At 43.1% G+C, this 14838-nt stretch overlaps 1 protein-coding gene across 1 annotated transcript; it reads right to left on the reverse strand.

Annotated features, from left to right (window-relative positions):
- Positions 1–9005: 9005 nt before the first annotated feature.
- Positions 9006–14465, reverse strand: uqcrfs1 (ubiquinol-cytochrome c reductase, Rieske iron-sulfur polypeptide 1). The gene is made up of 2 exons (XM_080761632.1): positions 14186–14465; positions 9006–10678 (listed from the first exon to the last, which is right to left on the reverse strand). The coding sequence occupies exons 1-2, from the start codon at positions 14394–14396 to the stop codon at positions 10068–10070; spliced, it is 822 nt and encodes a 273-aa protein (XP_080617758.1). The 5' UTR covers positions 14397–14465; the 3' UTR covers positions 9006–10067.
- Between the last annotated feature and the right edge of the window lie 373 nt (positions 14466–14838).

Here is a 14838-nt window from a genome sequence, read left to right on the forward strand (position 1 = left end):
CCTTTCTCCTCCATCATGCGCCCCGGCTGGCCAAGGGGAGGTAGTTTTAGAGACCAGGATTACTGCATGTTTTTTTGTGAGGGTATACCTACCCTAGGGGACACGGGGAGAACATGTGAGGGTACCTACCCTAAGGGACACGCGGAGAACATGCAAACTCCACACAGAAAGGCCATTTCACCAACCCCCGCCTCGGGTATGGGCACAGATGGGCCCCACTTTCTAGGTACTGTTCCTGCAGGCTGAAACAACTGTTGAACATGTTCAGTCGGCCCTGCATGGCGAATGGGCCATATCCACACACAAAGTATGATAACTAGAACTATAAAGATAACATTAAAAAGACGGTTCTAACTGAAGCGAATGGAAGAGTATACACACCACAACTTAGAGCGACAACATCTGTATGGCTGCTCACATAATGATCGTTATAGTTACGGCGCTTGGTGTGGATTATGGCCCTTAACACGCCCAATAGACCTTTTTCCACAACAGTCATAAAAATTGATAATGAAATGCGCAATGTTACTTCACAGGTGTTACCAACGATACTATTTAAGGCCATGGTCCATTTAGTATAGGCTATAGCAGCTCCAGTGACTCAACATGAAAAATAGCGGCACCCTGATTTCGTTTGACCTGAACCCTGCAACCCTAATTAGTGTATCCAAAGGTATAACATTACACTGCTATTTTTTTTAATATGCCTATTTCCTGCCAACACGTCTCGCTCTGCCACAGAGGCCGATGCCCCTTGCCAGGGTCTTCATTGTGAATATAAATTTGTTCTTAATAATCTGACTGGTTAAATCATAAGGGGGAGAAGCAAGGAGCAGGAGCTTGGTGAACTCGGTGGGTGCATATAGGGCAAGACAGAGTTACGACATTGAGGGGGCAGAAAACATGCCTGGTCACGTGGTTCATGTACCGGCGCGAGCCCATATAGACTCCAATGCATTCCGTAAAGGTTGTCCCCATTTGAAGGGACAAATGGGGACAAACCAATAGAAGGATGTAGAAGTCGAGCCTGGCCCCATGAAGTGAACGGAGTTGTCGTAACTCTGTCTTACTATATGGCTCTGGGTGGGTGGGTGCACACTCGGACTGCCTATACCCGTCATTGAAGACCCCCGCTGTGGACGGCTGGCGAGCATTCCTCACACTGGTGAGAGAACTCCCTTCATCCTCCACCGATGTCTGGATGGGGGAACGGCCCTCCAGAGCTTCAGGTCGAGGTAAATATCAAAGTGATTCTATGTACTGTAGTATGGCTTAACACTATAACTGAGGTGAAGCGTATAGGCTATATCTCATGGTTTCACCTCTTTGTGTTAGTATAGCTCTCATAAATAATCAAGCATACACTCTGCTGCCACATTCAGTGTGCATGCATGGTCTTTAGCATCTCTTGATGATACAGAGCCCTCCTTTTCTGCTGATGAGTTATTAAAAAAATCATACTGATATTAAACAACTGTACTATGCAACGTGTCACGGCACAACGGGTTGTGAGCTTGTAGATATTACATTTTAGCTATTCCTTATATACAGTATAATAAAGTACTAGCCTATACAGTATACTGTTAGGGCATAAGTAGTTAATGTTGTCCTGCCACTGCCCACCCCCGTCCCCCGCCACAGCTCGATTCTTGATGGTTCCGCTGAAATGAGTTTGACTTTTCAGATTTTCTTTTTTTTACCCTGACCAATTTCTCACATCAGGGCATCAGACCACCAGAAAATCCACTGTCAGCTTGTATGCCTGACTGCTGCTACTGCCTCTCTCTGCTCGTTTAACACAATTTCTGCCCCCCATGTTGACAGGAATCCTTAACAAAACATGACCTTTTCTCCTGCCCTTCAGCCATCAGCCCTGTACACCAAACGGATCCTCAGAAAACTCGATAACATTCTCTGAGAAAGTATATCCATCTCCTTCACTCCAAATTAAGTCGCAGCAACCTGACCCAGGAAAAGAGACTTCTACAACAACAAAAAAGTAGATTTGGTACAGGGAAGGTTATTCTTCAAGCCAATCCGTCTGTATAACATTTAATTCAGCCCCTTTTTTAATTGGCCACTTGCATATTATATTATATATATATTATATTATAAAACACAATTATTAACTGATTAACTGATTTTATTTTATTTATTTTTTTACTCTTAGTCTCAATATTATTTAATGTGTCTGTTACTGTAGCTGATTTCTTTTATTAGATTTTATTTAATAAGAATCAGATTTATAGGGACCTATGATCGAGGGAATTAACCGGTCAACTAAGGTCAAAGTGGTTAAACTCTAAAGTGTACACATTTACCTCTAAGACGAATAAAAACAAAAAAAACAAAAAAAAATTGACCTGTAATCAGGTTAAAATGGTAATTACCTTCAGGTAATAATCAAGCATTATGTAACCAGAGGGTAATAATTACCTTCAGGTTAATGAGAATACTGCTTCACGAAGGATAGCGGTAAAGTAGGTATTCCAATTACTGTAGCTAAATCATTGTGTGAGTGTAATAAACTTTGAGTTCACAAACAGAGCAACAAGCGCAAGGGTATGTTGACGACAGGTAATTTCTCATGAATATGTTCTGGCACAGGTGAAGGAGAAGGCAGAACGGTTGACCCCCCTTGGTACACAGTTACTCTGAACATGCATGCATTTGTCTGTGCATAAAGGCTTGGAAATAGTAGTTGAAATGTTCATGGGAAAGGATGAATGGTACACCACCTGAGAGAGAAGGGCCAGATGGTGTTATGCTATGGCGAGTTTGTGTGTGTGTGTGTGTGTGTGTGTGTGTGTGTGTGTGTGTGTGTGTGTGTGTGTGGGTGTGTGTGGGTGGGGGGAACTACACCTACACCTCCTCCGTATGAGATGACCCCCCTCCTCTCTCTCTCTCTCTCTCTCCACCCTCTCTCTCTCACGCACGCACACACGCACACATGCACGCACGCATGCATGCATGCACGCACGCACACACACACACACACACACACACACACACACACACACACACACACACACACACACACACACACACACACAGAGGAGCAGGGGGGGTTGTTGTGTTGTATGACAGTCAGTGGCAACTTTAATAAGGCTACTTACAGTATTGTCCACTCCTCACATCAACAGCCGCTTGTGAGCTGCATGAAAGGAATGCGAAGAAATGATGGAGAGAGAGAGTGTGTGTGTGTGTGTGTGTGTGTGAGAGAGAGAGAGAGAGAGAGAGAGAGAGAGAGAATGGGAAAATTAGTCATTATGAAATATCAGTTCCCATCTCTGGCGCCCTCGTCCTCCACGCGCCTCCTTACTGAGGTCTCATTTTCATCTCAATCTGCAGACACTGTGAACCGCAGGCTGCACGCTAGCGTTCCATCATCATCGCACCTACCGGATGTTAACCCGAGGCGCCGCACGCAGACAGTCGCCCTGAAAGATGAGGGCCGCCCGGCTGGGGCATCGGTTTTATATCAGGCCTGGCGATTTCTGTTTCATGTCTCAATCATCATCAGCCTGTTCATTGAGATTTACACAGCCGGAGCACCGAGGCCATCTCTCTCTAGAGAGGGAATTAACGGTCACAGCACAGGCAAGCGTGTGCACAATAAAACATTGAATTGTGTGGATCTCAGGGAACAGTGTGGCTTCATGTGCACGGCCAGCCTGTAACATCAGTCATCTATGATCAGTGGTTTTCAACCCATTTCATATCAAGGCCCAATATTTATTTGGTGACATTTAGCCTCTCTCAGACCCAACAATTCCATGCTGTTGCCAAACGATCAAAATAACAATTATTCTACATTCTCTAATTGTGTTGGCATTAAGTAATGCAGATGTTTAACAAAAATGTTACTCTTGAGAGCATGAAATGAAACAAAATGATCTACGCGTAATAAGGGTCCATGGTGACCAACTCTCCATCATTTACGTGGAGACCATTTGGGACCACCTCAAGGACCACTGGTTGAAAACAACTGATCAAATAGTCTAGTCCCCGATTATAATACGACCCCGTTTTTTAGGATATTTCCATTGGAAGCAGTGGTGTGCACAGATAGACACTAGGGGGTGCTAGATCACCTGCCCTTTTCCCTCTAGACAGCAATGTGCCCTTTTGATTTATTTATTTTTGTACAGTGTACACTGTACAGTATGGACCATGGTGACATTGATCAATTATTGATAAAAAACTTCTAATATATTATTTAGGCCCCAAAATCTATAAATCTCACACTATTAAGGCAACCGGCCGGTTCCACGCATTGCACAAGGTGCCCTTTTTCCACTTGAGCACCTGCCCCTCTAAATGTCTGTGCACGCCACTGATTGGAAGATAAACATATAGGTTTATAGTTTGTTGATCTTATTTATTTTTTGAGGTACTCTATTAAATAGGTCTTAAACGTTTGATTGGTTTATTGATTGATTGATTGATTGAAATATTTATTAACTGTTTTCAGAATTACAGTACATTTTAAGCACAACTCAACTCAACAGTATGTGTGAGGTACCCTCCCATGTTCTCCCTGTGTTCCCAGGTACCCTCACAAAAAACAGTAATCCTGGTCTCTAAACTATGAAGTGTTCCTTCCACACGCTATACGTCCGGCCGTGAAAACTCCCCCCAGCTGTCAGGTGAAAAGAAGCAGCTTGGACTCCTCATGCATAGAAGGGCGCATGAGGTCAGTCCGCTGCATTTCAGTTTTTATATCCTGAGAAATATCAACAGATGGTTTATAGGACCTCTGGTGGGATCTACCTCTTGACAGAATGAATAATGCCAACAGTCCAAGAATCATTCATTCTAGATCCTCAGAGAGTAAGATTTTAAATACAAAATTGGCTATTTTAGTTTAGAGACAACAACACGTTAAAAATGACCAATCCTAATTGTAGGACAACAGTAAAAAAGTACATATCATAGTGCTAACTATGAAGGCCTATAGAATGCCCTCAAAGTTATGCAGAATTATGCAGAACAAGTTCATAGTCATGTTGCAATCATAAAAAATCTTTCTAGAAAATCTATCCATTTCACACAAAAGGGGGCAATTAATATGTTAATGTGACAGCATATAGGATCAGAAAGATGACTTAACTTATTTCTTTCCCCTTTCTGAATTATCTCATTACTTTTATACGAGAAGTAACCTCAAAACAGGGCTGACAATAAAGAAAAGGACAGGCCATCATCTCTTAACCTTACCTCAGAGATTTTTAATTTCATTTTTATCATGTCTGAAAGCAGTCTGAAAGCTCACCTCTTCCGTCTACTCTCCACCTCATATAGCACTCCTCATTCCTTGTATGGCTTCTTTAATATCCTACTGTAGTTATGCTATGATATGATGTTGATGTCTTATTCTTATTCTTTTAGCGAGATTTGTTTTGCTAGAAACATTTTACGAATGTTATTGAGATGACGCGTTGTTTAGACATGCAGGCGGTTTTGTTTACAGGGTATCCGAGTTTCTTTGAATCACTACATTGTTCTCTTCCCACCACTCCAGAGGATGGAACTGGTCTAAATCCATGGAAATATATTATGGTTCTCATGCATTTGTGTTCAACTGATATGGAGTATACCTTTCGCTCTAATGCAGGAATTCATTTCAGTGGTTACTACTACACAATTAACGGAGGCAAATGACTACAAAACCATCCGCAGGCGCTGTACCTTACTGTACATTTTATAAATCTGCTAGGTTCTTCAAATTTGATTCTATTGTACACCCTTGCTGCTCCTGTTGTTAGCTGCAATGCTGTACAGTATTTATATGATCACAAATGCTATATTATTTATATTTTAAACAATCCCTATTGCACAGTCCACTTCTCCAAAGGTCCTTTACAGAGAATGATTAGAGTGTGGGTCTCTTGCCTCTACATTTTGTTCTTACTTTAATTAAAATCCACAATTATCTTGTCTTGTAGACGTGGAGCACTGACATTTCACTGCTTGTATGCCGGCCTGCATGAGTGAGCGACGAATACAACCCTCTTGATGTATTCTTTGCACTAACTTATCATGCCATTACTACTTATACCTAAGAGTGCATTACAATGGTAATTTATGGACACATTTTGTAAATAGTGCAGCTTCAACCAGGGACGGATTAACCCGCATGAAGGACCCTGGGCCGGTAATATTTGCAGGGCCCCCATAGCGCGTGTTGGGGACAGGTTAGACAGCTCGATGGTTGCTATGGTTACTATGGTCACGTGGTGTTTGGTGGTGTCAGACAGGTAGTAAAGTCAGCTGTTCACCGGTGGCATTTTCATGAATGGAGAGAGAGGGGGTGAACGGGGAATGTCCAACTTTGTCGATCGCAAATCACTTTAACTATGCTGTGATAACTTTAATAAACATAACAAAAGCAGTGCCCTGTCCTGGAGCAATGATTCTCGCATGACAACCATTAAAGCAGCGAGTCTGACAACCAAAACTTTTCCTCGATTTAGCCTCTCGGCGTCATACGACATACGGTATAGACGACCTACAGCGCGCATGCGCACAACATTTTCGTGTTTTTATCATCTTTTTAACCTAAATTTAACAAAGTCAACAGCCAATGAAGGGCCCCAGGAGCCCTTTTCAGGGCGTCAAACCTAGTACCTCACGGTCCAATTTCCCCAAAGGGTCCCTGATAGCCAAGGGCCCCTGGCCCACTGGCCCAATGGCTAATTTGTCCCTGGCTTCAACTAAACACTAATTCAGTTCAACACTAAGCAGTGTAGGCCAACGCATGTTAAATTACACAATTATGCCATAATGTACAGTATTTACTGTGTGAGTCATTGACCTGCTCAGAAAGGAGGCAGGCAGCAGCACAGGCTATACAGCACAGTGTGACCTGCTGCGGACATACAGTACTGCATCAGCTGTCTTTCACAAGCTCAGGGAACTGGCTAAAAATAATGCAACATACATTTCTAGGTTGCAGAGGAAACTGTTGCACTGCGTGTGTGTGCCATCATCATTGACAGGACAAAGGCATGATTCATCTTTCTTTCATACATGTCACACAAATATATAGTGACACGGCTTCACAAACTTTCTAAGATATGCTACTTTTAAGATTTTTCTTTTTCATTTCCTGAAAAGTGACCATTCCGTTGCTTTTGGTGTTGTTGTTTTGTTTTTGTTTTCTTAAATTTTTATCCCACGATTTTGTAACCCAGTTTTCTTTTCACCCAGTGCCAATTATCTAATGTAATCCTGGGCGCTACACTTTCTCTGCCAACCTGGGGGGGCAGCGGACTGACCTCATGCCCCCTTCTATGCATGAGGAGTCCAAGCTGCTTCTTTTCACCTGACAGAGGGGAATTTCCCCGGCCGGACGTAGCGCGTGGAAGGGACACGTTATTTCCGACCAGTTCCTTTCCCCTCCATCAGGCACCCCGGCTGGCCAGGGGGAGGTAGTTTTAGAGACCAGGATTACGGCATGTTTTTGTGAGGGTATCTACCCTAGGGGACACGGGGAGAACATGCAAACTCCACACAGAAAGGCCCTATCACCAACCCCCGCCTCGGGTATGGGCACTGATGACGCGGAGGAGGGAACACGCCGCCAGTGTCCACAGCGTCCCCAGCTGGAATCGAACCCAGGACCTTCTAGCTGTGAGGCCACCGCGCCCCTCTTTTGGTGTTGTTTTTAATTAACATTAACATTATCGTCTCTCTGTCGGGTTTAAAGTTTAAACCTTGTCCAAAACTGTTACTTTTCAGGATTCAAATAAAAACAAAAAATAGCAAAAGTAACACATTTACAAGCTCAAAGTGCATTGCTTCACGCCAAGTTTTAAGCTTGTGAATCTGCTACTTACTTGTGATGCTTTTGTGCACGTTACGCTGTAGTATGAGCAAGCAGGGCGTTTTTATGTCCGACAGCAACGATATTCAATTCAACCGCCAGTGACAACATGAACCGCTGTGGTTGTGTGATGATTCACTGATTGTTAATGTAAATATTCCATTAGCACTGGTGTGCTGCTCATATAGGGATTATATAATTTACAAAGTGGGCAGGCACTTGGCCATACTGAGTCAGTGGTGATGCACATTAAGAACTTTCTGTTTCAGCACAAATCAAATACCACACAATAGCAGTACGTATATTATTTATCGTTCTCTTACTTGCAGCACTAAGAGAAGTGTCTTGTCTGACACATACACTCCTTTTCTTTGAGAGGTCAAGGACCCCTGTTATCTGTTATGTATATATTCTGAAAAAAATGAACTTGTTTGTAACTACCTCAGAATGCAGCAGCTAGGTTTGAACAATTAAAACTAAACACATACTGTACCCCTGCTGTTATGTAATTGTACAGTATTAAAGCACTCAATTTGAAATTATGATTAGATGACCCAGCCAGATCTGTATTATTCACAGGGTCCTTATTACATGTTAGAAATATCTATGGTAATATTATATTAAGGAAACTGTTCATTACAAGTAAAGTGAAAATAGTAATTTTCACATTGCTGCTACCATCTTCATCTTGCCGTCAACAGTATGCTTCACTGGTTGCGTTTATATAGGGTTCAATATGTCTGCCTTGGACTGAAGTTAATTACAATCCTTTTGCTTATTGTTATGCTTACTATTGGGGGTGCATACTTAGTTTAGACTAGTCATTGGTTAGACATGGGTTAAGGTTAGGTTTAGGTGTGCTGCCCAATGGGAGGTTAGGTTTCTGGGATGAATTTCAAAAACTGTAATTATATTGTATTATTTAAAAAATCACACCGTGTGAACTGAGTGGTGCAGTCATTGGCTAGACATTGGTTAAGGTTAGGTTTAGGTGTAATGCCCCGTGGGAGGTTAGGTTTCTGGGATGAATTTCAAAAACTGTAATTATTTTGTATTATTTAAAAAATCACACCTGTGTGAACTGAACTGAGTGGTGCAATTCCCCCGTGTGCGTTACATTGAATTTAGATTACCCCAGATGTGTACAGTATGTACTCTCAAGAGATCGACACAGGCCTGATAAATAATACATTTGTGAAGCCTTTATTTCTTAGATATCACATTTGTTGCACTTACTTTGCATGTGAACGGATGAATAGCTCAAAAGTAATAAGATCCACACAGGACTATTTTATATGTTTGCGTGAGCATCCTGTGGCTGAAATTACTCCTCTCTTATCCAGCTTTAGCTTTTGCAGTTTCCAGTGGAATGCATCCATCACAAGCAATGCCTCAATCACCAAGCAACAAAGCAATGTTCCAATCACGAAGGAAGGATAATCACAAATCAAAGTCTTGGTGTACCGTCTTCCAATTCTCTCTGGGATCATCATTACGCCAGATTTATACTTTGTTGCATGCCAGTGTCTCACACCAAAAATAACTGATCACAACACGTCGCACGGCGACGCGGGAGCTTGTAGATCAGCTTGTTTCTGGTGCTTGTCACTTACCGATGTGCAACTAAGTATAAATAATCCATTACTTTCTCTTCAATTTGACTTGAACAGCTCTCAAGATGGTTTGGGGCATGTCGTCTTATGCATAGAGGACTAAGCAAGTCAATTTCAGCAATACTAGGGATACAAATATATAGATAAATCTGATTAGTTAAATCTTGGCTTCGTTTAGGTCCCGTCATCTCAGTATTTTACACTGTAACTGCATCACCCAATGTTTCAGTACGAATTTCCATTGAGAGCGAGTGGTCAACAGAAAGTCTATAAACAAATAGGTAGGTGTTTTTTGGCAGCTGTGCGGACAACTCTAAGCAGATGGAATAATAAATAACACAAAATAGGGTCTGAAATTTGGTACATTTTACATTTATTACAAGTTAACTGACCACCCTTGAACATAATGTTTCTTTATATTGAGTGAATGACAATCAAACTGGTTCTTTCTGTACATTGGAACTTTCTTGATTGGGGTTTTCTCAAAAGCATCATTGCACTGATGATAAACACCTTTATATTACACAAGCCAACTTAAAAACCCCAGTGCCATCACGCTTGGAGAAAACCCAAAGCGGCCATCTGAAAATGAGAGCTCAGAGTCAGTTCAAGGTCGCTTGGTCATTTTATCCGACGACCACTGTGTCTTCATCGGGGAACTCGTAGTAGGGAACCTCCAGGTTGAGGGGTGCGGGGCCCTTCCTGATCCTACCCGACGCGTCGTAGTGGGAGCCGTGACACGGGCAGTAGTAGCCGCCATATTCGCCGGCGTTGGCGATGGGCACGCAGCCCAGGTGGGTGCAGACGCCGAGGACGATGACCCACTTGGGCTCCTTCACGCGGTCTTTGTCGTGCTCCGGGTCGCGCAGCTCGGAGAGGTCGACGGCAGCCTCGATGGCGATCTCCTTCTCTGTGCGGTGGCGCACGAACAGGGGCTTGCCCCTCCACTTGAAGGTCATGTTCTTGCCCTCGGGTATGGTATCGAGCTTGATCTCGATCTGCGACAGAGCGAGGACGTCGGCCGAGGCGCTCATGGACCCGATGAACTGGCTGACGACTGTCTTGGCCGCGTACACGCCCACCACGCTCGTGGCGCCGGTGACCAGGTAGGAGAAGGCCTTTCGGCCGGCGGCACTGTCCTGGGAGGACTTGTTGGGGTCCAGCACCTCAGGCCGTCTGTAGTCAGAGAAGTCTGGGATCTTGATGTCTGTGTGGGCGAATCGGACTCCTGAGCGGGCTGTGGTGGGCAAACACAAACAGAAGAGTTATGAGAAAGGAGAAAGGTTAGCCCGCTAGCATTTATTGAAAAATTAGGATCTAATTCACGCCAGCATTGTTCCCAGTTGAGCTCTAATTTTGAAAAGCCACATTTCCAGACCTCCGGAAGTAGACATATCCTAGTAAGTTTAACAGGTTTCGTTCAACTGTTGTTTACAAGATGGATGCTGGGGCACTGGAGGCCTCCACAGCGTCGGCTCTGTGCCATCAAAGAAACGTTGTTTTGACCAAAAATGTTATCTGGGACAAGGAATAGGATACAGGCAATTGAAAGAAACAGATAGAATGGATTATTATGGTGACGACGATCTAAGATGGGCGATCCATCAAAGATCCAACCACAACAGGTAGCCGTTAACGCAAGTAGCATTATGGCTTGATCGATCGAAGGCGCTATAAAAGTGCAATTGCCATTGATCAACGGCAATGGCGGTAAGCGTAGTATTAAATAATAGGCTTCAATTGACCTAGATATACGGCAATGGCGCGAAAACCGTATTTTTATAAATTTGTTTTCAAGTCATTACAGTGCAGTAAGAGGCTTTGTACAAGGAAGCACACCTGGTTTATATCCAGGCTTCTTTTTCTTTTCCCACAATTTTGTAACCCTTTTTTCCCACCCACTGTCATGTCTGGGAGTGTACTTTAGCACTCCCTCTGCCAACGTGGGGAGAGCAACGGACTGACCTCATGCTTCTTTTAACCCAATTTGGACTGAGGCCGATTCTAAAAAAAGCCTTCTAAATGTCATGTGACTATCGCTACCCGTCTGTCTTCTCCTCCAAACGTTTCTGTTCCTATTCATCTTCGTTTATGTGAAGTGTAAATTAAATTCCATCAATATTATCTTCATCAACTTTGTCCCTCATGTATTCTGACTGTAAGGACTATAGGATCTACAGTAGGGCTGCCGTAATTGTCCAAAAATTGGATTCGGATATTCGTTTTAAAAACCCACGTGGATTCGAACAATTCGAGCCATTCGGATTTCGGATTTCAATTCGAGCCAATCGGATTTTTTTATAATTATATTTACACCAATACAACCTGAGACATAACATTTAAGATCGCATTGCTGGCGCAACTCTCTCTCTCTCCGCCCATTGTTGTTGCTGAAAACTGAGATGGAACACAACGCATACATTCTCCCTTCTCCAGTAAAACATTTTTCTTAAATGAGCAATCCCACCACACAGCCTTATCAAAACGAGGCACGGAGGCAGTGTTAATTCTGCTGCATTATTATTATCTGTGGACTGTGGGTCTGCTGCCGAGTGCCGACGTTATGAAACTTTTTAGCTGGCTAGCGCCTGCGCTCCGCTGTTATGCTCAAATTAGTGACCCTAAAGAATTCTGAGGCAACATGGCTGGAGACGAGGCAGCCAATCAGAACTGCGCTGCGCTGTATAGTCTGTGTTTAGGAAGAGTGCGAGGCAGCTGATTTATTCTTCAATGTATGCCGTTGTCGGCGTGTCGCGTGGCAAATATAACTAATCTACAAGCTCACAAGTCACAACGCTTACCCATGGCACCGAAAACTAATAATAATAATAAATAAAAAAATATTTTTTATTATTATTTTTAATTCGAACCTTAATTTTATATATTCGGTTATTAATTATTATTTTTTGATTCGAATCTATATTCGGATATAGAATATTCGTTGGCAGCACTAATCTACAGTAGAAGAGATGTAATTTGAACAAAGAAAAGCATGTACGCCCCTTACCAGTACACGCACACAAAACCCACATTAGATATTAATTCTACAAATCTTCAAAATGTACAAAAAAAACTACCCATACTGTACAGACTATCTGTTGGTCTCTCATCCCCTTCTCTCACACACACACACACACACACACACACACACGTGTGTGCAATTTGTACTACAGCCACACAAAGGCAAGCTACCCTCTAAGTGCCAATCTACACTGACTTCAGTTATATAAACAACAAAATAATAAGTCAGTCCAAGTTAGAATTCTCTTCCTTAAATAATCTCATACAGTACATGAATTATGATTATGATTATTAATATTATTATTGTCATATTGTATTAGAGTTTACTGTTGCAGTCTTGCGTATCAAATTCTGCCAACATTTTGCTGTTGTACCGTCCAATAAGCCATTGAAGTAAAAAGGTGCAACCTGCTTTCCCAGTGTGTGTGTGTGTGTGTTAAAGAGTGACAGTGTCACTAATAAGTATCTGGGCGGTCGCAGCCGAGTGAGAGGGCGTCTGGGAACCAGAAGGTCACCCGTTCTCAGAGGGAGTGTAGTGTCCAGGATTACAGTAGATAATGGACACTGGGTGAAAAAATGGGTTGCAAAATCGTGGGATAAAAGTTTAAATAAGAGCACCGAAAGGGGCTAGTCTTTCCCAAGGGCAATGTGTCCTAACATGTAGGACTGGACGATATGTACAAGATTTTTTTTAACCAAATACCTCAATATTATGAATGACGATACATTCTTTTTTTGATTTTTTTTCTTCAAATATTTACAAAATAATAGTGAACATAGTGACCAATATACAAGCTCTCAATGCACCGCAAGAACACCATAGACGATTTATTTTTAGTTAGTATATAATAAGGCTTGAGAGGTTAAACCATGACAACTATAATGCAATAAGTCAAAATCGTGTTGATATCAAAAGTCTCATATCACTAGCCCTACCAACACGTTATGTATTTTGGCAGGGCTCAAGACAGTGAGAAAATGGGTCACCTTGGGCAAACTTTAGTTAAACTAACTAAACTAAAGTTATTCTCACTTTACTGCAAGCCTATTATGTGTATTTGAAACTTGGTGCATAGAAATGCCACACACACACACACACACACACACACACACACAGTATAACTGAGGGGGTTAAGACTGATAAACGCTAACGTCAAGCTAACCTTGTCAAGCCTTGAAAGTACAACAAGATTTTCAGGACCTTACAGACACGTCCCTCTAATTTAGCCAGCTGTACACACACACACACACACACAGTCTGACACCTGTCACCTCAAATGAACCGGCTGGGCCGTTCCGTCCCGTCAGAAGCTATAGCTAACCAACAGTAATAATAATTCTGCAGGCGGTTTAATACTAGCAAGAAACGGGGTCAGGAGTTACTTAAATAACATGATTCATGTTCTCACATTAGCACAGCATTAAACTACAAGCGTACAGAGTGTCGATACTTAGTTATGAGTGTGTGTGTGTGGGTGTGTACAGAGGACACTTTTTGGTCGAGCTAAGCTAACTTCAGCCTTTAAAGTAGCCTGCCCTGAACAACATGGATTCGTCATGGGCGGTGTCGCTCGCGCTGGGCAAATAGCCGATCTACAAGCTCACAAAGCGTCGCGTAGGCGACGCTTTGTGAGCTTGTAGATCGGCTTGTTTCCGGCTTATTTCCGGGTTTTGAACTTTGAAGTCTTCTCCTTTAGCAATGTGTGCTAAGCTAATGACTTACCATTGATGCTAACGGTGATAGCGGGCCCGCTGCTCGGCGCCTGGCCGCTCAGCGACTCCCGGCACAGGAACGGCTTCTTCACGTCCACCGCGACCTTGTCCGACTTCACCACGACCCCCGGGATGAGCGCCTTGAGGGGCCCCGCCACGGCGAAGCTCGTCGCCTGCATGTACGGGGAGAAGGACCCCGAGCGAGCCGACAGGGACATCATGTTGGCTGTCTGTCTGTGGAGGACGACCTTGTTGTGTACTCTGCTGTGCTGCTGTATGCTAGTGGAGCTGGAGAGTAGACCACGTCGTTACGTTACGTGACCGGCGTACGTCACTACGTCGTCACGTGCCACGCGGTTGTTATTGGCACCGTTACCATGGATACGGTTGTCATTGACGCGTCACCATCGTCCACCGCCAGAGCAATGGATTAGACATGGTTCACAAACATGACTGATTGATTGATTGATTGATTGATTGATTGATTGATTGATTGATTGATTGAAGTATTTGTTAACAGTTTGGAGAATTACAGTACATGTCAAGTCAATACAACAACTGTTACAACTGTGGACAACAGTCACGGCACCATAAAGCCATTACCACTTGTTTACAATAGGGTCCACCATGTTCAATTCATCAGAACATGTAGAGAAGTACCGG

This window comes from Protomyctophum bolini (assembly GCF_963924005.1).
Source record: "Protomyctophum bolini genome assembly, chromosome: 1".
NCBI classification, from domain to species: domain Eukaryota; kingdom Metazoa; phylum Chordata; class Actinopteri; order Myctophiformes; family Myctophidae; genus Protomyctophum; species Protomyctophum bolini.

Coding starts and splice junctions, on each gene's coding strand:
- uqcrfs1 (XM_080761632.1), bottom strand. CDS start 14,396: ATGATGTCCCTGTCGGCTCGCTCGGGGTCCTTCTCCCCGTACATGCAG. Junction 10,679..14,185: donor TATCACCGTTAGCATCAATG/GTAAGTCATTAG, acceptor TGCCCACCACAG/CCCGCTCAGGAGTCCGATTC.